General features: G+C 36.0%; 2 protein-coding genes across 2 annotated transcripts; one reads left to right on the top strand and one right to left on the bottom strand.

Moving 5' to 3' along the window:
- Positions 1-350: 350 nt before the first annotated feature.
- On the top strand, positions 351-1277 carry LOC110324642 (olfactory receptor 5B3-like). Its single transcript, XM_021202313.1, has one exon. The coding sequence runs from the start codon at positions 354-356 to the stop codon at positions 1275-1277; it is 924 nt and encodes a 307-aa protein (XP_021057972.1). The 5' UTR covers positions 351-353.
- Positions 1278-17697: 16420 nt separating this feature from the next.
- LOC110324593 (olfactory receptor 5B3-like) lies at positions 17698-18630 on the bottom strand. The gene has a single exon (XM_021202275.1). It carries the CDS (start codon positions 18628-18630, stop codon positions 17698-17700), a length of 933 nt encoding a protein of 310 aa, XP_021057934.1.
- Positions 18631-25337: the final 6707 nt, after the last annotated feature.

Genomic DNA, 25337 nt, shown 5'->3' with positions numbered 1-25337 from the left:
ATAGATAGATAGATACATAGATAGATACATAGATACATAGATACATAGATACATAGATACATAGATAGATAGATACATAGATAGATAGATACATAGATACATAGATTATAGATGCTAAAATAATATAGGTAATCTATTAATAATCTTTAAATTTAGCACATGTACCCTCTCTATATTTAATACATCAAATTTGATTTGGGGAAAAAGCTATTCTAGTCAATTGCAAAGTACAGATTTTTGCTCACCAAAGTCATATTTTTGCACATATTCTTTTATTTTCATTCACATTCTTTATCATCATGTTTCTTTTTTCCAGTGTCTATGAACAATATAATGATTTAAATGTGACAGTGATGGGGAACAATACAAAAGTGACACACTTTCTCCTGCTTGGACTCACGACTGACCCAGAACTACAGCTTCCCCTCTTCATGATATTTCTAATCATCTACACCATCACCCTGGTAGGAAATCTGGGGATGATCCTGCTGATTGTCCTGGACTCTTGTCTCCACACTCCCATGTACTTCTTTCTAGGTAATCTGTCCTTGGTTGATTTTTGTTACTCATCAGTTGTCACACCCAAAGTCATGATTGGGCTCCTAATAGGAAACAAGATCATTTCCTATAATGGTTGTGCTGCTCAGATGTTCTTTTTTGTAGTCTTTGCTACTACTGAAAATTTCCTGTTAGCCTCAATGGCCTATGATCGTTATGCAGCAGTGTGTAAGCCCTTGCACTATGCCACCACTATGACTTCAGCTGTGTGTGTCTGTCTTTCTATAGGTTCCTATACCTGTGGTTTCCTGATTGCCTCCATCCATATTGGGGACACTTTCAGCCTTTCTTTTTGTAGGTCTAATGTGGTCCATCACTTCTTTTGTGATATTCCAGCAGTCACGATTCTCTCTTGCTCTGATAGATATGTTAGTGAGCTGGTTCTTATTTATGTCGGGGGCTTCAGTATTTTTTTTGCTGTCTTAGTTATTTGTATATCCTATATATTCATATTTATCACAATCTTTAAAATGCAGTCAAGTGCTGGATATCGAAAGGCTGTATCTACTTGTTCCTCACACTTCATTGCAGTGTCTATTTTCTATGGGACTCTCATATTCATGTATTTGCAGCCCAGCTCCAGTCACTCTATGGACACTGACCAAATCGCCTCTGTGTTCTACACCATGATCATCCCTATGCTGAATCCTCTGGTCTACAGCATGAGGAACAAAGATGTCAAGTGTGCATTCAGAAAAGTTTTGCACATGGCAAAATAGCCTTAATGACTTATTTTTAATGTTGTAGGGTTAATAATACTTATCATTTTTTCTGCCACACGCAATTAAGTTCCAGAACAGGTTCTCATATTTCTGGCTATCAATATCATGAAAGTATAGAAAAAGAGTAATACTGAATTCAATAACTTATGAGAATTTTTTGCCTTTTTGAAAATACTCCTGTGAAAATTATGTATATATTGTTTTAGTTAAATGTCTTCATACAGTCATGAAAATGTAGAAAAGGATCTTAAAAACTGAGCATGTGTCTATATATTTGATGTTAATGGACAGCCCAAAGAAGTTTTACTTGTTATGCTGACACATTTTCATCTTGTTTGAATAATGTTTTTATTATTGCATTGATTGTTCAGTTATAATAGGATATGACTATTCAACTATTACCTGTGTTATAAGACACTGTAGCGCAACTCATAAAAGAATACTGGAATTTTACATGATTTTTTTATGAGTGATTAGATAACAGCGATTCAATATGTCTTTTATGCATTGAAACTAGGCACTTTTCAATAAATTCTTACACTATTTACTAGAATGTGATGATTTGGAGTTTAACTTTTAAGTAAGGTGAAATAAATTATCTGGAGACTCTAAGACCTGGAATTTCTGCTGGAGTAGACAGAATAGGATCAAAAGATAAAGTCATGGAGTTTAGGCAAAAATAATAATAATAATTTTAGTGTACACTTGAAACTTTATGGTTCTGGTTCTTATAGCTGGACAAGGGGAATCCCAAGACAAGATGGGAGAGGACCAAGAATATGGGATATATCCCACCCTCAGGAAGAAACAGGTGGATAAGTGTATAATGTTTATTGACCAGAGTACTTATATGTTATTCAGTTGACCTGTGAGAGGTGTATTTAAGTTGATTTTCTAAAGCTTATAATTGTCTTAATGTTTATTCATTTACTTTACTCTCTTGAAATATTTTCAATTTGTTTCATTCCAAATGATCCCCCTTTTCTTGTCCCTCCTCCAAGAGTTCTTCACTGCATTCCCCCTCCTCTTTTCCTCTGAGAGGGTGTTCCCCATCCCATGGCCCAATTACCAATCTTGTTCACCCACTTTCCCACTCCCCAGCTCACCCCTTCCTACACTTCCCTATCCACTGCCATCAAATCTCAACTGTATTAAGTATATGCTCTGCCACTGAGGCCAGACAAGGCAGGCTTTGCAACATAGGTACCTTGGGCCACAGACAAGCTGATGTAGGCTCATAGGCTTGTGGTTTAGTCTATGGTTACTCTGCGGGTTCTAGGTTAGTTGACACTGCTGGTGTTCCTATGGGGTTTCTATCCCCCTTCAATCCTTCCCCTGACTCTTCCATAGTGGACCCTGACTGCAGACCTATATTTAGCCATAGGTATTTGCACCTGTCTCCATCTGTTGCTGATAGAGCTTCTCAGAGGTCAGCCAAGCCTGCAAGCAAAACATGGCAACTGTAATAGTGTCAGTATTTTGTAACCACTCTTTGAATAAATTCCAAGTTGGGCTGGTCACTAGATGGACTTTGCTTAAATCTCTGCTCCATTTTTGTCCTTTATTTCTCTTAGGAACAATACTGGGTTAAAATTTTTGAAAGTAGTTTGGTAACTCTATTTCTCCACTTTGGGCCCTATCTGTCTACTGGAGGTGTTCTCTTCAGGTTTCATCTCCCCACTTTTGACCCTTGCAATAATGTCATTCCCATTGATTCCTGGGATCCTCCTCTCATATTTCAGTTCTCTAGGACTTTCTATAGGACCCCCAACCCTGCTCTCACCCCCTTCAGGTGAATATATCCATTCATTGTACTAACCCTCTGACCTTCTTTCCTGTCCCTCTCCTTCTCTCCTCTCTCTCACACAGGTCTCTCCCTCCCTCTGTCTTCTGTGGTCATTTTCTTCCCCCTTCTATTTGCAAATGAAACATGAAGATTTGGGCCATACTTCTTGTTGAAGTTCTTATGGTCTGGGGTTTGAATGTTTTTTTTTTAATTCAGTACTTTTTTTGTCTAATATCCTCTTCTCAGTGAATAAATACCATGTATGTACTTTTGGTTTGGTTTATCTAACTTAGTATAATATTTGCTAGTTCTATCCATTTGTCTGCAAAATTCATGATATCCTTATGTAAATGAACCACATTTTCTATATCTATTCTTTTATTGTGGGACATTTGGCTTGCTTACTTCTTCTGGCTATTATAAATAAGGTTGCAATGAACATAGTGGAGCATGTGGCTTGTTGTAGATTAGAAAAACTTTTGGGTATATGCCCAGGAGGGATCATAGTTTACAATGTGTATTAAAATTTATATTCTAGAAAGGGGAGTAGATTTGCCTTTGTGTGTTAGTGCAATTTTGATAATCCAAATAATAAACAGAGAAGGGAAGAAATCTGAAACAACTTTTCATATGCTTTAGATAATATTCTCAGACTCATACCTTCAATAAGTATCTTACACCCTCACAATTGATTTATAAGCTTCCCTAGACACTGACCTTAAAATACTACCTTAGACATTTATAATTACTATTTAACAATTTTTGTCACTTAGCTTTTACATCCTCAGACATTTATAACTTGTATTTATACACTTTTAGATAATTACTTAGCCTCTTACAATTAAATACCTACATAGCTTAGTGAGTAGGAATGGGAGGGGGTTCTATAGTGAAAGTGTGGTAATTTGCTGTCATATATTATCTTCTAGGGTGAGATTTAGGTGAATTTGGAGAAAGGATAATAGAAATTCAGTATTGAAATGAAATATTTGGCTGGGCAGTGGTGGCTCATGCCTTTAATCCTAGGACATGTGAGGCAGAGGCAGGCAGATTTCTGAGTTTAAGGCCAGCATGGTCTACAGAGTGAGTTCCAGTACAGCCGTGGCTATACAGAGAAATCCTGTGAAAAACAAAACAAATCAAACAAAAAAAAAACCAACAACAAAAACAATAAAAAAATAGAATATTGATGTAAGTATTGAATAATGCCCTGTGTTGAAGGAAGTTTAAGTATGTTGTTATGTAGGATATGTAGAAGCATAACTTGGAGAGAAGTAGGATGATTTGAAGTGGATGAAAAGGTAGCTTGATAATCATTATCATGTTGTTATGATTATTACTGACAATAGAGTGGTCACTGTGATGTGCCTTTCAATTAACTAAGACAGTTTGAGAGGGTAATAGAGAGGCATTCAGGAAGATATGGATATGTCAAGAGTTAGGAAATTAGTTTTCTTTTGTGTATAAAAATCTTTGTTTCATGGTGCTGGAGAGATGGCTCAGAGGTTAATAGCACTGACTGCTCTTCCAGAGGTCCTGAGTTCAATTCCCAGCAACCACATGGTGGCTCACAACCATCTGTAATGGGATCTGATTCCCTCTTCTGGTGTGTCTGAAGACAGCTACAGTGTACTCATCATATATATAAAAGAAAGAAAGAAAATCTTTTTTAAAAAAATCTTTGTTTCTTCCAGGTGGCCAGATGTATTATCAAAATATTGAAAGCATATTTGGAGCTTATGCACAGCTTTAATTATATACTTTTGGAAATAGAAAACTCTGCTTAGGGTCATTAATTCTGCCTGTAGTGTGTGGAGGTAGGAAGGCCACCTTGACTGTAGCATTGTCTGAGAACATTACATATCCCACAATATGGTAGTCATACAACATGAAGAATCTACCATCTATATTCTACAATGTGTGCAGAATATCTAGAGAAGTCTCTTGATGTGAGATCAATAAAAAAGAGATCTTCAAAGAACTTTGGGCAGGAGTGAAAATGATATGGGGGATTTGGGGATATATGAATAAGGGTGGATGGATTAAGGGGAGGAAAGTAAAAAAAATTGAGTGTATTATTTGTTTTCCTTTTATGTTTATTTTTTGCTTATTCACTTTACATCACATGATAGTCCCCCACCCCTTCCCAGTCCAACTTTTACCATTCTTTCCCCCTACATTGGACACATCTCTCTCCTTAGAGAAGGAGAAAACACTTGGCTACCACTCCATCCTGGGGTATCTAGTCCTAAAAGTCTAGGCAAATCCATTCCCACTGATGTCCTACCAGCAAGTATAGGTAAAGGAAAGGTCATCCAGTGGCAGAAAACAGAGACTAAGAGAGTCCCTGTTCCACTTTTTAGGGAACCACAAGAAGAATAAACTACACATTTGCTACACTGATGTAGATTTTCTAGGACAAGCTACTGCATGCTCTGTTTGATGACCCAAGACCTGTGGTCCCTCATGGTCAAAAGCTTGTTGATACTGTAGGTCTGATTTTGGTGGCATTGTCACCTCTGACTTCCTCCCATCCATCCTAAAATTCTTCAACAAGACTACTTCCTCCAGATGTTTGAATGTGGGCCTCTGCATTGCCCTTTGTACATTACTGAATGAAGCCTCTCAGAAGACAGTTACACTAGGTTCCTGTCCATAATCATAGAAAAGTGTAAGTGTTCTACAGTGTCATTGCTTGCCTCTCTCACATAGTATGTGTGCAAGTTGTGGCTGTATTCTGTTAGCTGTTGCCTCAGTTTCTCATCTTTATTCCTGTATATTTTGTTGGCAAGACAAGTTTAGAGTTGAAGATTTTATGAATGGATTGATGTCCCCCATCCCTCTAGTGGAAATCCTGCTTGGCTACTTCACTCTCTGTATCTTCCTCTGATGGAAATCTCATCTATGGTGACCCTCCCCCCCACTCAAGAGATGTCCTGTGTCCTCTTTCAACCCAGGCCTCCATCTATTCACCAGAGATGCCAGTGTGCTGATTTCCATTTTCACATGCAACATCCACTCATCCCCAGACCTGATCAACATCCTGGTTTCCCTTCTCACTTCCTCTCGAAACATGATCTTTCTCTCCATCTACCTCCAATTACTACTTAGTCTCCTCTTCTGAGTGAGATTTGTACATCTTCCCTTGGGACCTCCTTATTACCCAGTTTCCTTAAGTCTGTGGATTGATGAATTGTTGACATGGTAATAGGTCTAATGTCCAATTATAAAAGAATACCCCAAAAAGAAATAGAACTTCAGGAAAATTTTCCTTAAGAATATTTATGCAAAAGTACTTAATAAAATTCTTGCAAATGTACTCCAAGAGCACACCAAATCCATCATTAAACATGCTAAAGTAGGTTTCATCCCAGGGATCTAGGAATGGTTCTATATATGGAAATCTATCACCATAATCCTCTATATAAATAAAACCAAAGAGGAGTGGGAAACACATGGTTATCTCATTAGATGCTGTAACTGCCTTTGACAAAATACAATACCAATTCGTGCTGAAAGTCATGAAAAGATCAGGAATTCAAGGTCCATACCTAAACAAAATAAAAACAATATACAGCAAACCAATTGCCAACATCAAGCTAAATGGAGAGGAACTTGAAGTAATCCCACTTAAATCAGGGACTAGAGAACACTGCTTACTCTCTCCTTTTATATTCAATATATTACTAGAAGTTCTAGTAGAAAAAAAAAAAAGAGGTCAAAGGGATATAAATACAAAGGAAGAAGTCAAAATATCACTATTTGCAGATGAAACAGTGCACTTAACTGACCCCAAAAATTCCAACAGAGAACTTCTAGAGCTGGTAACTTCAGCAAAGTGGCTGGATATAAAATTAACTCAAACAAATAAGTAGCCTCCCTCTACTCTAAGGATTAATGGGGTGAGAAAGACCTTTGGAAAAAGAAACCCTTCTCGATAGTCACAAATAATATAAAAGATCTTGGTGTGACTCTAACTAAGCAAGTGAAAGAACTATAAGACAAGAACTCCAAGTCTCTGAAGAAAGAAATCAAAGAAGATCTCAGAAGATGAAAATCTCTCATGCACATGGATTGGCAGGATCAACACTGTGAAAATGACTATCTTGCCGAAAGCAATCTACAGACTCAATGCAATCCCCCACAAAATTCCAACTCAATTATTCAACGAATTAGAAAGGGCAATTTGAAAATTCATCTGGAATAACAAAAACATAGTATAGCAAAAACTCTTCTCAATGATAAAAGAAGCTCTGGTGGAATCACCATGCCTGACCTAAAGCTGTACTACAGAGCAATTGTAATACAAACTGAATGGTACTGGTACAGCAACAGATAGATCAGTGGAATAGAATTGAAGACCCAGAAATGAACCCACACACCTATGGTCACTTGATCTTTGACAAGGGAGCTAAAATCATCCAGTGGAAAAGACAACATTTTCAAGAAATGGTGATGGCACAACTGGTGGTTATCATGTATAAGAATGCAAATTGATGCATTCTTATATCCTTGTACTAAGGTCAAGTCTACATGGATCAAAGAACTCACATAAAATCAGAGACACTGAAACTTATAGAGGAGAAAGTGGAGGAAAGCCTCAAAGATATGGGCACAGGGGAAAAATTCCTGAACAGAACAGCAATGGCTTGTGTTCTAAGATCGAGAATTGACAAATGGGACCTCATAAAATTGCAAAGCTACTGTAAGCTAAAAGACACTGTCAATAAGAGAAAAAGATCACAGACAGATTGGGAAAGGATCTTTACCAATCCTAAATCAGATAGGGGGCTAATATCCAAAATATATAAAGAACTCAAGAATATGGACTCCAGATAACCAAATAACCCTATTAAAAATGGAATAAAGAACTAAACAAAGAATTCTCAACTGAGGAATACCAAATGGCTGAGAAGCACCTGAAAAAATATTCAACATCCTTAATCATCAGGGAAATGCAAATCAAAACAACCCTGTGATTCCACATCACACCAGTCAGAATGGCTAAGATCAAAACTTCAGGTGACAGCAGATGCTGGCTGGGATGTGAAGAAAAGGGAACATTCCTTGATTGTTGGTAGGATTGCAAGCTGGTACAACCATTCTGGAAATAAGTCTGGCGGTTCCTCAGAAAATTGGACATAGTACTACCTGAAGATCCAGCAATTTCTCACCTGGGCATATACCCAGAAGATGTTCGAACTTGTAATAAGGACTCAAGCTACACTATGTTCATAGCAGCCTTATTTAAAATAGCCAGAAACTGGAAAGAACCCAATGTCCCTCAATGGAGGAATAGATACAGAAAATGTGGTATATTTACACAATGGAGTACTACTTAGCAATTAAAAACAATGAATTCATGAAATTCTTAGGCAAATGGATGCATCTGGAGGATATCATCAAGAGTGAGGTAACCCAATCACACACAAAAAATATCCATACATGGTATGCACTCACTGATAAGCAGATATTAGCCCCAAAACTTAGAATATCCATGATACAATTTGCAAAACACATGAAACTCAAGAAGAAGGAAAACTGAAGTGTGGATACTTCGTTCCTTCTTAGAGTGGGGAAAAAAGTACCCATGGAAGGAGTTACAGAGACAAAGTTCAGAGCTAAGATGGAAGGAAACACCATCTAGAGACTGCCCCACCCAGGGATCCATCACATATACAACCACCAAACCCAGACACTATTGCATATGCCAGAAAGTGTTGGTGACAGGACCTTGATATAGCTCTCTTGTGTGAGTCTATGCCAATGCCTGGCAAATACAGAAGTGGATGCCCACAGTCATCTATTGGATGGATCACAGGGCCCCTAATGAAGGAGCTAGAGAAAGTACCCAAGAAGCTAAAGGGGTCTGCAACTCTATAAGAGGAGCGGCATACCCCCCAGAGCTGTGTCTCTGGTCGCATATGTAGCAGAGGATGACCTAGTCGGCCATCAATGGGAGGAGAGGCCCTTGGTCTTGTGAAGATCATATGCTCTAGTACAGTGGAATGCCAGGGCCAAGACGAGGGAATAGGTGGGTTAGGGAGCAGGGCAGGAGGAGGGTATAGGGAGCTTTGGGGATAGCATTTGAAATGTAAATGAAGAAAATGTCTAATAAAAGAAAAGAAAAATTAAGACAGGTGTATAGGGAACTTCCGGGATAGCATTTGAAATGTAAATAAAGAAAATTAAAAAAAAAAAAAAAAAAAAAAAAAAAAAAAAGAACTTCAAGTATCTGAAGAAAGAAATCAAAGACGATCTCAGAAGATGGAAACATTTTCCAAAAGCAATATACAGATTCAATGCAATCCCCATCAAATTCCAACTAATTTCTTCACAGAGAAAGAAAGACAATTCTCAAATCCATTTGGAATAATAAAAATTCCAAGATAGCAAAAACTATTCTAAATAATAAAAGTAATTCTGAGGGAATCAACATCCCTGACTTCAAGCTGTATTACAGTGCATTAGTGATTAAACAACACATGGTATTAGTACAGAGACAGATAGGAAGGTCAGTGGAATAGAATTGAAGACTTAGAAATGAACCCAGATATCCGGGGTCCCTTGATCCTTGGCAAAGAACCTAAAACCGTGCAGTGTAAAAAGGCAGATTTTTCAACAAATGATGCCAGTTTAACTGGAAGCCAGAATGTACAAGAATGAAAACTGACAGATTCCTACATCCTTGTACAAAGTTCAAGTACAAGTGGATCAAGGATCTCCACATAAAACAATATAAACTGAAACTAATAGAGGATAAAATGGAAAAAGCCTTAAACACCCGGACACAGAGAATAATATCCTGAACAGAACACCAATGGCATTTTTCTCTCCAGTGACTAAGGCAAGATCAGCAAGGAGTGCACAGGGCACAGTAACAGTGGAACAGCTGGGAGAGGGTCTTCCCAGCCACCACTGCACCAAAAAGCTGGGGCTGTTTCACAGCCCTCTCTGCACAGGTCCTGCCAGGTGAGAGCTGGTGTCCCAGGAATGCTGAAACGGGCATACAGACATGCAGGAGGGACAAGCTCGAGTCAGATACTGAAAACTAACAAGCACAACAGATAACCAGATGACAAAAGGCAAATTCGAGAACCTGACCAACAAAAACCAAGGCCACATGGCATCATCACAACCCAGTTCTCCCACAAGAGCAAGTCCTGAATAGCCCAAGACACTGGAAAAACAATATTTGGATTAAAATCACATCTTACGATGCTGATAGAGGACTTTAAGATGGACATAAATAACTCCTTAAAGAAATACAGGAGAACACAGGTAAGCAGGTAGAAGACTTTAAAGAGGAAACACACACACACACACACACACACACGCACGCACGCACACACACATCCCTTAAAGTATTACAGGAAAATACAACCAAACTGGTGATGGAATCAAACAAAACCATCCAAGATCTAAGAATGGAAATAGAATCAATAAAGAGATCACAAAGGGAAACAACTCTGGAGATAGAAAACCTAGGAAAGAGTTCAGGAGTCATAGCTGTGAGCATCACCAACAGAATACAAGACTTAGAAGAGAGAAGCTCAGGTGCAGAAGGTACCATAGAAAACACTGAAAAACACAAAAAGTTCCTAACACAAAACATGCAGGAAACCTAGGACACAATGAGAAGACCAAATGCAATGATAATTGGTATAGCAGACAGTGAAGATTCCCATCTTAAAAGGCCAGTAAATATCTTCAACAAAATTATAGAAGAAAACTTCCCTAACCTAAAGAAAGAGATGTCCATGAACATTCAAGAAGCCTACAGAATTCCAAATAGATTAAACCAGAAAAGAAATTCCTCCCATCACATAATAATCAAAACAGCAAATGCACAAAACAAAGAAAGAATATTAGAAACAATAAGGGAAGTCAAATAACATATAAAGGCAGACCTTTCAGAATTACACCAGACATCTTGCCAGAGACTTTGAAAGCCAGAAGATCCTGGGCAGGTGTCCTACAGACCTTAAGAGAACACAAATTCCAGCCAAAGATACTATAGCCATCAAAACTTTCAATTATCATTGGTGAAGATAACAAGATATTCCATGACAAAACCAAGTTTACACAATATCATTCCACAAATCCAGCCCTTCAAAGTATAATAAATGGAAAATTCCAACATGAGGAGGGAAACTACACCTTTGAAATAGCAAGAAATTAATAGTCTTTTAACATACCAAAAAGAAGATAGGCAAATAAACGTAATTCAACCTCTAACAGCAAAAATACCAGGAAGCAACTACCATTTTTTTCTTAATATCTCTTAATATCAATGGATTCAATCTCCCATTAAAAAGATATAGATTAACAGACTGGATATGTAAACAGGACCCAACATTTTGCTGCATACAGAAAACCCACCTGAGTGACAAAGACAGCCACTACCTCAGAGTAAAAGATTGGAAAAAAATTCCAAACAAATGGTCCCAAGTAATAAACTGGAATAGTCATTCTAATATATTTTAAAAATTACTTTTAACCTAAACTTATCAAATAAGTAATGAGGGAAACTTCATATTCATCAAAAGTAAAATCTGTTAAGATGTAGTCTCAATTCTAAACATCTCTGCTCCAAATGCAAGGGCATTCACATTCATAAAATAAATTTTGCTAAAGCTCAAAGCACACATTGCACTGCATTCAAAAATAGTAGTAGACTTCAAGACCATTATCTCATCAATGGACAGATCATGGAAAGAGAAAATAAAGAAAGACAGTGAAACTAACAGAAGTTATGAACCAAATGGATTTAACAGAGAGATAAAGAACATTTTATCCTAAAATAAAATAATATACCTTCTTCTCAGGACCTCATGGTAACTTCTCCAAAACTTGCAATATAATTGGACACAAAACAGACCTCAACAGATATAAGAAGATTGAAATAATCTCATGCATCTTATCAGATCATCATGGACTATGGCTCATCTTCAATAACAACAAAAATATTAGAAGCCCACAGACATGTCAAATCTAAAGAACATTCCACTAAATGATAACTTGTTCATGGAAGAAATAAAGAAAGAAATAAAAGACTTTTTAGAATTTAATGAAAATGAAGCCATAACATACCCAAAGCAAGCCTTAAGAAGAAAATTCATAATTCTGAGTGCCTACAAAAAGAGAAAAACTGGAGAAAGCATACACTAGCAGCTTGACAGCACATCTGAAAGTTCTAGAACAAATAGAAGCAAATTCACCCAAGAGAACTAGTCAACAGAAAATAATCAAACTCAGGACTGAAATCAATAAAGTAGAAAAAAGAACTATACAAAGAATCAACCAAACCAGGAGCTGGTTCTTTGAGAAAATTATCAAGATGGATAAACCCTTAGCCAGACTAAACAGAGGGCATATAGACAGTATCCAAATTAACAAAATCAGAAAGGAAAAGATAGACATAACAACAGGAGATGAGGAAGCTCAAAAAAAACATCAGATCCTACCACAAAAGTTTATACTAAAAAAAACTGGACAATCTGGAATGAAATGGATAATTTTCTACACAGATACAAGGTACCCAAGACAAATCAGGATCAGATAAATGATCTAATCAGTGCCATAACCCCTAAAGAAATAGAAGCAGTTACTAATAGTCTCCCAACCAAAAAAAAAAAAAAAAAAAAAAAAGCCCAGGACCAGATGGGTTTAGTGCAGAATTCTTACAGACCTTCAAAGAATATCCAATACCAACACTCTTCAAAATATTTCACAAAATAGAAGCAGAAAGAACGCTACTCATTTAATTCTATGAAGCCACAATTACTCTGATAACTAAGATACACAAATTCACAACAAATAAAAAACTTCAAACCAATTTCCCTTATAAATATTGATGAGAAAATACTTAATAAAAAAATTCTCACAAACCAAATCCAAGAACACATCAAAACCATCATTCAACATGATCAAGTAGGCCTCATCCTAGAGATACAGGGAGATTTCAATATACAAATATCCATCAATATCATATGTATAAACAATCTCAAAGGAAAAAAAATCACATAATCATCTCACTAGATGATAAGAAAACATTTGACACAATTCAACACCCCTTATTGGTAAAAGTCTTGGAAAGATCAGGAATTCAAGGCCCATACATAAACAGAATAAAAGCAATATACAGCAAACCAGTAGACAATATCAAATTAAATGCAGAGAAACTTGAAGTAATCCCACTAAAATCAGGGACTAGGCAAAGCTACCCATTCTCCCCCTTCCTATTAAATATAGTAATGTAAGTCCTAGCCAGAGGAATTAGACAACAAAAGGAGGACAAAGAGATACAAACTGGAAAGGAAGAAGTTAAAAATATCACTATTTGCAGATGATATGAAAGTATACTTAATTGACCCCAAAAATTCCACCACAAAACTACTACAGCTGATAACTCCAGCAAAGTGGCTGGATATAAAGTTAACACAAACAAATCAGTAGCCTTAAAATACTCAGAGTATAAGCAGTCTGGGAAAAAATTAGGAAAATGACACCCTTCACAAAAGTCATTCATAATGTCAAATACCTTGCTGTAACTCTCACCAAGCAAGTGTATGGTGTGTATGACAAGAACTTCAAGTCCCTGAAGAACAAATTCAAAGAAGATCTCAGAAGCTGAAAAAAATCTCGCATGCTCAGGTATTGGCAGAATTAATATAGTAAAAATGGCCATCTTGCAAAAAGCAATCTACAGGTTCAATGCAATCTGAATCAAAATTCCCATTCAATTCTCTATAAAAAAATGACTTCCTGAAACTCTTAGACAAATAGATGGAACTAGAAAATATCACCCTGAGTGAGCTAATCCAGTCACAAAATTACACACATGATATGAACTCACTGATAAGTGGATATTAGCCCAAAAGCTTGGAATACTCAAGACACAATTCACACATCATATGAATATGAAGAAGTTGGAAGACCAAATGTAGATGCTTACATTTTTAAAAAGGGGACCAAAATAATCAAGGAAGGCAGAAGATGTGAGTGAAGTTGGAGGAAGTGAGGAGGGGGAAGGGAAAGGGGGGCACAGGATCAGGTGTGCGAGGAAACAGGAATGATATATAAAGGATCAAGAATTTGAAAAGTGTGTAGCAATGGGAGCTGGGGAACTGGGGATACCCACCAGCAAGTCTCATATTCCAGGAAAGCAAGAGTCTCCCACGTCAAAAAGTATGATGAGATTAACTGAAATGACCAACAAAGGGGAGGAAGAACCTTTAGAGACCATATCAAGAGTCTAACCAAGACCCCTAGTTGGGTGATGGGGCCACCTACTCATCTCCAAATTTTTAATCCAGAGTGGCTCTTTTCTAAAGGAAATACAGGGACTAATTGTGGCGCAGAGACAGAATCCAGAGACTTCCCCACCTGAGTATACATCCTGTATACAGACACCAAACCCAGACACTACTGGGGATTACCAAGAATTGTTTCCTGACAAGAGCCTACTGTGGTTGTCTGCTGAGAAGCTCTGCCAGAGCCTGTAAATGCAGAGATGGATGGACACAGCCAACTATTGGACCGATCAGGCATGGGGCCACAATGGAGTAGTTAGAAAAAGGACTGAAGGAGCAGAATGGTTTTGCAATGCCATAGGAAGAACAACAATATCAACGAACCAGATCCCCCAGACCTTCCAGGTACTAAGCCATGAAAAAAAGAGTACACGTAGAAGGACACATTGTTCCAGTCACATATGTAGCTGAGGATGGCATTGTCTGGCATCAATAGGAGGAGAGGCCCTTGGTCCTGTGAAGGCTCAATTCCCAAGTGTAGGGAAATGCCAGGATGGTGAGGTGGGAGTGGCCTGGCAAGAGAGGGAGGACCATCATAGAAGCAGTAGAGGGGAGCTAGAATAGGGGCATTCAGGAGGGGAACCCAGGAAAGGTGATATATTTGATGTGAATTCATAAAATATCCAATAAAAATTGTTTTTACTTTCCTGAGTCTTTTGTTTTTCCATATGAAATTAAGAATTTCTCTTTCCATGTCTTTGAAGAATTGTATTGGAATTTTGATGGGGATTACACTGAATATGTAGATTGCTTTGGGTAGGGTGACAATTTTTACTATGTTAATTTTACCATTCCATGAGCATGGGTGATCTTTCCATTTTCTACATTTTTGAATTCTTTCTTGAGAGACTTGAAATTCTGTCATACAGATCTTTCACTTGTTTAGTTAGAGTTACACCAAGCTAAAGGAGGAGGGTGACCCTGTAGGAGAAATAGCAGTCTTAATTAACCTGACCACTGGGATCTCTGACACTGGATGACCAACCAGGCTGTGTACACCAGCTGATAGAAAGCCTCCAACACATATACAGCAGAGTACTGCCAAGTCTGGGTTCAGTCAGAGAAGATGCACCTAACCCTCGAGAGACTGGAGGCATCTCAGATTTGGTAGGTGTGGTGGGTGAGCTATGGTAATATCCTCATGGAGACCTGTGTCAGGAGGTATGGGATGTAGACCAGTCAAAAGGTGGACTGGGAGATGGATAAAACCTGAAGTGTTAAAAAAAAGGTTTATTTCTTTAAAAAAAAAAGTTTGTTAAATATGTTTAAGAGATATGTAGAATTTGGAGAAACAATTGGTAGTTTCTCCTAATTGAAACTAATTTAAAATACAAATTTCATCATGCTTCACCAGTTAATTATAAGCTTTCTGAGATCAGAGAAGTAGAAAACATGTCCTAGCCTTGCGTCCTGAGGGATCCAGTAAGTCACCAACTCATCCAATGCTTATTTCCTAAGTTCCAAACTACGTGTTTAGAAAGATTACACTTAACAGATGGTATAAATGAAATTATTCACATGGCCCTTAAAGAGCCATTGTAAAATTATGGTAAAGATTTAGAAGTTACTAGAACTACCTTTATTTGGAAAAAAGTAAGCCAAAAGCAGTACAATAGTCATGGACATTTTCAGAAGTTGGTGTCCCTATTCAGATCTTAAAAGAAGAATGGGTATGTAATTTCACTGTGTACTATTTAGATCATCATCTTAGCCTCTAAAGATAAACAGTGGCTCTTGGAATTTAAAAGAAAATTATTAGGTTTACTTAATCAATTGTTGTCTCAAATTATAGCTACTCTGTGAGCTATGATTGCATTGTTCTACTAAACAACACATATTCAGGTAATGAGCTTGCAGGCATATTGTTAGCATGTTTTCCATCCTTGTCAATAAATACTAAGTGATGTTATATGGATTTTCCTGGCAGTGCTCCCATAGTGTCCTTTGTATCTGCAGTATCAGCTTCTACACTTGAGCAATTATATTGCAGGGAACTTAAGATTTTCCGCATATATATATATATATATATATATATATATATATATATATATGTGTGTGTGTGTGTGTGTGTGTGTGTGTGTGTGTGTGTGTGTGCCAACTACATTAAGGTATTTTGCTAAATATACTTAGTGATCAAAATGTAGAAACTTCAGTAAAATTACAAGTCATACTGACAGATTGTAGGAAGTCATTTAAGATAAGGCAAATAGTCTTAAATACAACTGAATTTTCTAGGAACAATATAGTATCATATGGGACATGTTGACAAAGTTCATCTAAGAAGAAGGATAAACAGTTTTATTGGGCCCCTCTTATACGTCAAATGTTTCATGACACCTATGCATCCTCTTAGGGTTTTGGAGGCAACATATTCTTCATTTACATTTGTTATCTGAGACCATTTATCAAAGGATATGAAATTTTTAATTTTGAGTAGAGGCCAGAACAGTACATTGATGTACAATAGAATATACTACAAAGCATTCACTGATATATTGCTATGCAGATATATTGATAGTAATTTTCACATCCTTGTCAATAAATACTAAGTAAAGTTATTTTGCTTATCCTGCCAATGTTTATACAGTGCCCTGTCTATTTGCAGAATCAGCTTTTACACTTGAGTGAGTATATCTCAGGGGACTTAATATTTTTCCCCATGCAAAAAATTATACAAAGTCCCACTACATCAAGATATTTTGCTAAATGTACTTAGTTATTGAGTTTATGGACAAAACTAACTTCAGAAAAGAGAAACAAGTATAAAAATTGAGACGTGAGCAATGAAAACCTTTCAAATAAACATAATTTAAGGGGTAGACAATTTTAATGGGAAATTCCCTCAATACATAGCCCATACTAATATCTGAATAAAATGAAAAATAGGCTAAAGAATTCTGTTAGATTCTAATGGATGCTTCAACAAACAACAGAAAAATTGGATTCACCAAAATGAACATCCCTAGGGGAGTATTTCAATATGGAATCATAAATCCCATCAGTAAAATGATAATAATTATTAAATATCATAGTATATCAGAAAAAGAAAATTAAAAGAAAATAATTAAATGTATCAATAATGGTAAAAATATTTTTGACAAATCAAACACAAAAATTTCAAAATTATCCTAATTCCTGTAGTATGCTACTAAATATACTGTTCCTTCCTTTGCAGGACAAAATAATAATCACAGGCAAGAATAAGCACTCACATCATGAACTAGTACAAGCTTAAAATATAATCTACTTTATGCAGAGGACGTCATAAGAATTTTAATATTACATCATAAAATATTGAAAGTTATTATCATAATGATTATTTTTCTTTCTGAACCCATTTTATAAATGCACTCTTGACTTCTTTGTTTCTCAGGCTGTAAACTAAAGGGTTTAGCATGGGAATGACCATGGTGTAGAAGACAGACACAATTTTGTCACTGTCCATTGCATGTCTAGAGCTTGGCTGCAAATACATGAAGATTGTTGTTCCATAGAAAATAAAAACAGCAGTAAAGTGGGAAGCACAGGTAGAAATAGCCTTCTGAAGTCCTGATCCTGTGTGCATGTTTAAGATTGTGATAAAAATTATAATATATGATACTAATATTATTGTGAGAGCAAAGAAGAGAGTGAAGCTTGCTAGATATATGAGTACTAGCTCATTAATATGCCTATCAGAGCAAGAGAGAGCCATGAGTGCTGGCATATCACAGAAAAAATGATGGACCACATTAGACTTACAGAAAGAGAGACTGAATGTATCTCCAAGGTAAACTGAGACACTCAAGAACCCAAGGACATAGCAACCCATTATCAGACACATACATACACTTGGAGTCATGGTGGTAGCATAGTGTAAAGGTTTACATACTGCTGCATAGCGATCAAAGGCCATTGAGGCCAACAGGTAATTTTCCACAGTAGCAAAGGCTGCAAAAACAAACATCTGAACAGCACAGTTAGTGTAGGATATGATCTTGTCACCCAATAGCAGTCCAGCCATGACTTTTGGTGTGATAGCTGAAGAGTAAAAAACATCAACCAGAGACAAGTTACCAAGGAAAAAGTACATGGGAGTGTGAAGCCGAGAGTCCAAAAGAATCAGCAGAATCAACCCCAGGTTCCCTACCAGGGTGAAAATGTAGATGAGGAGAAAAATGATGAAGAGGGGAAGTTGCAGTCTTGGGTCATCAGTAAGTCCCAGCAGGAGAAATTGTGTCACTTCTGTCCAGTTCTTGACTGGTGTCATCTAACAAACAGGCAATGCTCTGAAATATTGAGAAAGGAATGAGTAATATGTTAACAAACTGAAAATTGAGGAGGATAAACAAAATGCATAGACTGTCACTTTATTGGAAAGATTTTCTACAATATACTGGGCATTGACATGAATTTCATGTCCTAGTTACATATAGGATCACATGCTTCTAAATCTGGAAATTTTGATAAATAATTTATGCAACTTAAAAGATTGTCTTTCCTTCAGTCTCTGCTCCATTTTTAGTCCCTGTATATCCTTAACAAAAGAACAGTTCTGGGTTAAACTTTTAGAGATGGATGGGTAGTCCCATCCCACAACTGAGGTCCATGCTATCTACTAGAGGTGGTCTTTTCAGGTTCTCTCTCCCTTTTTCTGCTAATGTCACCCCTATTTGTTCCTGGGAACCTCTCAAGAGGACCTTGGTCCTGTAGAGGCTTGCTGCCCCAGCATAGGAGGATGCTAGAGCAGTTGGGTGGGTATGTGGTAGAACACCCTCTTAGAGGCAAAGGGAAAGGGGGAGGAGATGATCGGTTTGTAGAAGGGAGACAGGGAAGGGAGCCAACATTTGAAATGTAAATAAATAAAATAACTAATTAATAAAAAAAGGAAAGTAGTGTCTATCAATGTACAGAGTATAAGAGACTTTGAAACACCTCCTTCTCAATGGAAAGCTTTTATCTAATATAATTCTACCACTTTCAAACTACTATGTGGAAAATAATGTGGGAAGAGTGTAAGAGCAAGAAGGATGGATGACTACAAGGAAAGAGGGTCTTCCTGATATAATAGGACTGATATAAATATTAATTTACAGACACTATGGCAATACACAAAACTTTATAGAACTTCAAGCCAGAAGGGGTGACAAACACTGAGAGTGCAGTGGATACACATAACCAAGAAGTAATCTGCAATAGATATACTCTGATAAAAGAGGAAACACTTTTCCCAATCAAGTATTAGACTCATTGGGATATCAAACACGTTGCGGCCGAGGTCCCAATCCCATGAGTAGTTGGCCTAAATAAAATAAATGGCATGATCTCAGTAGACTTTTTGTTTAGTTGTGGGATTTGGAGCATTATTTGTCTTTTAAATTTTTTGCATGGCTAGTTGTATGTTTGTGAGTGTGTGTGTGTATGTGTGTGTGTGTGTGTGTGTGTGTGTGTGTGTGTGTGTGTGTGTGTGTGTATGTGTCTTTTCAAGGAGAAGAGATGACACATAAAATTCCTGTGTGTAGGAAAGATCTGGGAGAAGACAGGACAGGGGAGACATTTTAAACAAAAATTTTCAATAAAACTATTTGTCCAAGTACTGAGTAACTTGAAAACAGTACCACAAAAACTTTTCTACCATCTCATTTCTGAACTCAATAAAGTATGAGATTTTCACATCTGCCACCGACCAAGAATTGATTTAAGCAGATCCAGTTATTATCTCTTCTTTTGTTCAAGCAAGAAAATGACAATTTTTTATAATCACAATAAAATAAAATCCCCATACTTTAATTACAACAAAGAGTAAGTGATGATCCCTAAATTTGTATTTTAAAAAAACACATTAGAGCAAAACTAAAGTAAATTTTACTTCAGTGAAGTAAATAAAGACTTGAAACAGAAGTTACAAGATTTCAGTACATGGTAAGCAAAGACAATATTGCAAATATAATACAAATTAATATTTAAAAACAGAAGCTATTGAACAACATTTGAAACAGCCAATATAGTGGTCACTGTTAATTGCTTAGAGTCTTGATTCAGCAATAAAGGCAAATTCTATCCAAGATCACTTATCAGACATCTCCTTACCCTTGTTCTATAAACATTCTGTTGCCCAACAATTTGTTATTGTTGATACAATACACGCAAGGAAATTTGTAAAAGGTATTAAGGAAAAAATATTAGATTCTGAACCAGATGGCAGAGAAAAATGTAGTCATATATCTATATGAAGAATGAAGAACCTCAAGATGATGTCTATTTAAAATGCTTATAGCCAAGGCAAATCTGTGATTTTTAAAGAAAAGGATAAGGCGAAGTCTGAGGCTGTTAAAGTTCTTAGGAAAATTTTATCCTTTGAAAATCATTTTCCTGTCTTAATTATTAGCATAAGTTTTGCTGACTATTTTTAACCTCTTATGATAGATGAACAAAATTTAAATGTATAGCATCAACTAATATTTCACTGTTCTTCTGCCCACTTCTTATTCTTAGCTGTTCATGTCATATAGGAACTATCTGTTTATTACGTTCAGTGAAAAGGTCTCTATGTATACACCTCAGCTAGAAATTAGTTTTAGATACTACTAAAAATAATATTTCCATTGTTCATTAAGTCACAGTGGGTACATCTTCACCTGGATTGACATGAATTATACTTTTTACTGTATAGTGACCCTTACCAGTTGGCTTGAAAAGAAAAGTTAATTCACCCAAGTCAGTCAGTCTGATATCAATTCAATGGAATGTGGCCTAAGTGTGATTACAGACAGAAACTTACTCAAGTTGTATCCAAATGACTCTAAGTCTGTGAAGAAAAAAGTGAGGAAAGAGCAACAATATGGATCAGTGTCCATATTAACAATTATTTTTTCTGCCTTGTAGATCGTATCATAACTGCAATATATCTTGCAGATTCTAGCTGTAAAGACTGAAAAAGAGACATTATTGAAAATCTAAAGATGTTACCAATATTAAATTATATCAATATAATGTTTATTTTTAAATAATTTCTCTCACCTTGCTACAAGCTCGTAGCCAACTTCTCGTAAGAAGGCTGTATAGTTAATTATTATCTCTTAAATAAAGACAATGATGAATGAAGCATGGTATAAAGTTTATTTCTTCAAAGATGTGTTACGGAGTTGTACTTGATTTTCAGAGTCTACTGTGTACAAATATAGAGCAAATTATATGGACTTGGCAAGTTCTGGCGAATTCCTTCAGGAGTGTTTCTGCAGTGTCATTCCTACATTGTACAAGGAAGCAATTAAATAACCCATGGGAAACTCATTGGTTTCTTTAATATGCACACATACTTTTGCATTATATGTAATTAATTGGTTTTAGAATCTAAAATTTGTAATTATTCTTTTTATTTTACTTTCATTTGAGGTCATACTGAAACATATTTCAAGAAATTAACTTAGAAAAAGATTTCAGTATTTATTTGAAATTAATGGAAAATTAATGAATATCAGTATGTCATTTTCACCTTTGTTCTTGTTTGTTCACTTCCCTCAGTCCAATATTGTATCCCCTTACACCTCTTCATACTGGCACCATTCCTTCTTCCAACAATCATCCTTCCATAGAAAATAGTTTTCTTCTTCAATACCCACATGTATTACTATTACATTTCAATTCTGGGAGTAATTTCTGCCAACAAGAGATTGATTTGTGCTCCCAATTACACATGATCACAAGGAAATTTAAAATAAATTTGTAAATGGAAATTTGTAAAATGAGAATACCTATCCCAATCAACACCATATACATGCCAACACAGATTATAGATGCACACACAAATGCACATACACACACACACACACACACACACACACACACACACACACACGCATTATGACACCACTGAATGTTAAATATATGCTCACAAACATCAAGAAATACTTATAAGAGAATAATTCTTAGATTAAAATGAAGGCTTGTACCTTATCAGACTGCCATGATTAATGCTGGACTTCAACAACAGACATGCTAGAAAGTCTACACAGTAATGGGACTTGAACAACTAACTACACAGTGATCTCTGGGTAATGGAAGAAATAAAGAAAAAAATTGCATAACTTCAAGAATTCAGTGAAAATGAAGGCAAAACATATCCAAATTTATGGGATACAATGAAAGCATTGTTAAGAGGAAACTTCACAATACTAAGTGCATCCATAAAGAAATTAGAAAATTCTCGTATCAGAAATTTAATAATACATTTGAAAGCTTTGGAATGAAGAATCAAAGAGGAGTGGAATGCAGTAAACAATCAAAATAATGGCTGAAATCAAACAATTATAAACAAAGAAAACAATACAAAAAAGTCAGCAAAAAACAAAGAGCTGGTTCTTTGAGAAAATCAGCATGATAAACAAAGACAAACCCTTTGCCAAGTTAAAGAAAAGACAGAGAGAGAATATCCAAATAAACAAAATAAGAAATGAAGAGGGAGACATAAAATCGACACTGAGTCAATTTAAAGAATCATTAGGCATTACTTCAAAAGGCTGTACTCTACAACACTGGAAAAATTTAATAAAATGGATTAGTTTCTTGACAAATAGAACTTACCAAGTTAAACCAAGATCAGGAAAACTATTTAAACAGCCTGATACCCCTGAAAGAAATAGAAGCAATCATTAAAAGTCTCAAAACCATAAAAAAGAAAAAAAGCCCATGGCCCGATGGTTTTTAAAACAGAATTCTATCAGACTTTCAAAGAAGAGCTAATATCAACAATACTCTTCAAACTATTCCACAAAACAGATATGGAAGGAACACTGCCAACTCATTCTCTGAAGCCACAATCACCTTGATACCTTAACCACAAAAAGACTCAAAAATGAAAGAGAACTTGATACTGATTTCTCTTATGAACATTGCTGCAAAAATAGTCAATAAATACCCAAACTGAGTCCAGGAAGATATCCAAAACCTTATTTGTCATGATCAAGAAGGCTTCATCTCAGGGATGCAGGAATGGTTCAATATACAAAAAAAAAAAATCCATAAACAAACTGAAATGAAAAAAATATCACCCAATCACCTCATTGGATGCTTAAAAATCCTTTGACAAAATTCAACATGCCTAAAATTTAAATGTATTAGAGAGATCAGGTATTCAAGGCCCATACCTAAACATAATCAAAGCAAGCCAGTAGCCAACATCAAGCTAAACAAAGATAAATTTACAGAAATTCCATTAAAATCAAGGATAACACAAGAGTGTCCACTCTCTCCCTATCTATTTAATATAGTACTTGAAGTTCTAGCCAGATCATTAAGATGAGAAAAGGGGATCAAAGAGATATAAATCGAAAAAGAAGTCAAAGTATCACTATTTGCAGATGATATGAAAGTATATGTATACGACATACAAGATTCTCTCAGAGAACTCCTAAAACTGATGAACACATTCAGCAAAGTAGCTGAATAAAAATTGACTCAAAGACATCAATAACCTTCCTTTATATAAATGATAAACGGGCTGAGAAAGAAATTAGAGAACCAAGACTGCGACAATAGCCGCAAGTAATATAAAGTATAGATTCTACAGATACAATATAATCCCCATCAACATTTCAAGAAAATATTTTATAGACCTTGAAAGAGAAAGACTAATTGAGGTTAAAATAATTTTTCACAAAGTTCTAAAACTTAGGCAAGGGAAGCACCTAGTTCTAATATCTCTCTAGGCGTTGTCATCTCCAATGCTGCAAGTAGCTAGGAAAATGAGGTACTGTTTTATATGATTAAACATCATCTTTTATTTTTTTTTTTTATACAGCATGGATCGTTTCAGTTTATTGCATGAAGGAGATACACTAGTCCAAGTTAAAAGCAGATCCCACATGATTACATTATACAAGCTGTGAGGGATTTTTTTTGTTTTTTGTTTTTCGTTTTTATTTTTGTTTTTTTTTTTTTTTGTTTTTTTTTAAAGAAATCAAATAAACTCAAAACAAAGTGTGTCATAATTTGGGGAAAATTCACATGATGAATGAGAGAAACAACTGGGAAATGACAGTATACAACCCGTGTAAGTGCTTAAATGTTTAGAGAAGGAAGGGAAAATGAAAAAAATGTATAAAGTTCATAATACAAATAAGATAATTACTTAAAATGAAAGATTCAATTTGAATATGAATTGAAGCAAAACTTTATATTTTGTGTAAGAAGATAGGAGAAGCGGTTTATGCTACAGTTTATGTTCTAATATTAGATAAAATAGATAGTGAATTGAGCATTATTTGGAGAAAGAACTAAGATACGTTTATACATGGAACTATTAGACAATATGACACAAGCATGCAAGACATTAAAGAACAGAATCTTCACATATGAATTAATTAAAGTCAAAATAAATAAAAGACAAAAATAAAGGATACTACATATTTCAATTCACGTTCCTGACCCTCGAGACTTCTCTCCTTTTTCTTCCCATACCTGATTCTGCCTCCCTTTCTCCCTCCCTCTCATGCCCCTCTCTCCCTCAAGTTCCTGTGATCATTTTACTCCCCATTCTAAGTAAGATTGAAGCATCAACACTATGATATTCCTTCTTTTTAAGGTTCATATAATCTATAAGTTGAACTGTGGGTTTCTGAGCTTTTGGACTAATATCCACTCATCAATCAGTACACACTATGTATGTCCTTTTGTGTCTGGGTTATCTCACTCAGGATGATATTTTCTTATTCCAACCATTTACCTGAAAAGTTCATGAAGTCATTGTTTTTAATATTTGAGTTGCACTCCATTGTGCAAATTCACATTTTCTGTATCCATTCTTCCATTGAGGGACATCTGGGTTGTTTTCAGTTTCTGGATATTATAAATAAGGCAGCTATGGACATAGAATCCTAGTTATACTTTGGGGCATCTTTTGGGTATATGCCAAGGAGTGGCATAGCTGGGTGTTCAGGTAGTACAATGTACAATTTTCTGAAGAACTACCAGATTGAT

The sequence above is a fragment of the Mus pahari genome, chromosome 1 (assembly GCF_900095145.1).
Source record: "Mus pahari chromosome 1, PAHARI_EIJ_v1.1, whole genome shotgun sequence".
Lineage (NCBI taxonomy): Eukaryota > Metazoa > Chordata > Mammalia > Rodentia > Muridae > Mus > Mus pahari.
Note: the sequence above shows the minus strand (reverse complement) of the source record. Positions and strands in the feature narration are given on the sequence as shown.

Bases quoted from the DNA above. Each gene is read 5' to 3' on its own strand.
- LOC110324642 (XM_021202313.1), top strand. From the start codon at position 354: ATGGGGAACAATACAAAAGTGACACACTTTCTCCTGCTTGGACTCACG.
- LOC110324593 (XM_021202275.1), bottom strand. From the start codon at position 18,630: ATGACACCAGTCAAGAACTGGACAGAAGTGACACAATTTCTCCTGCTG.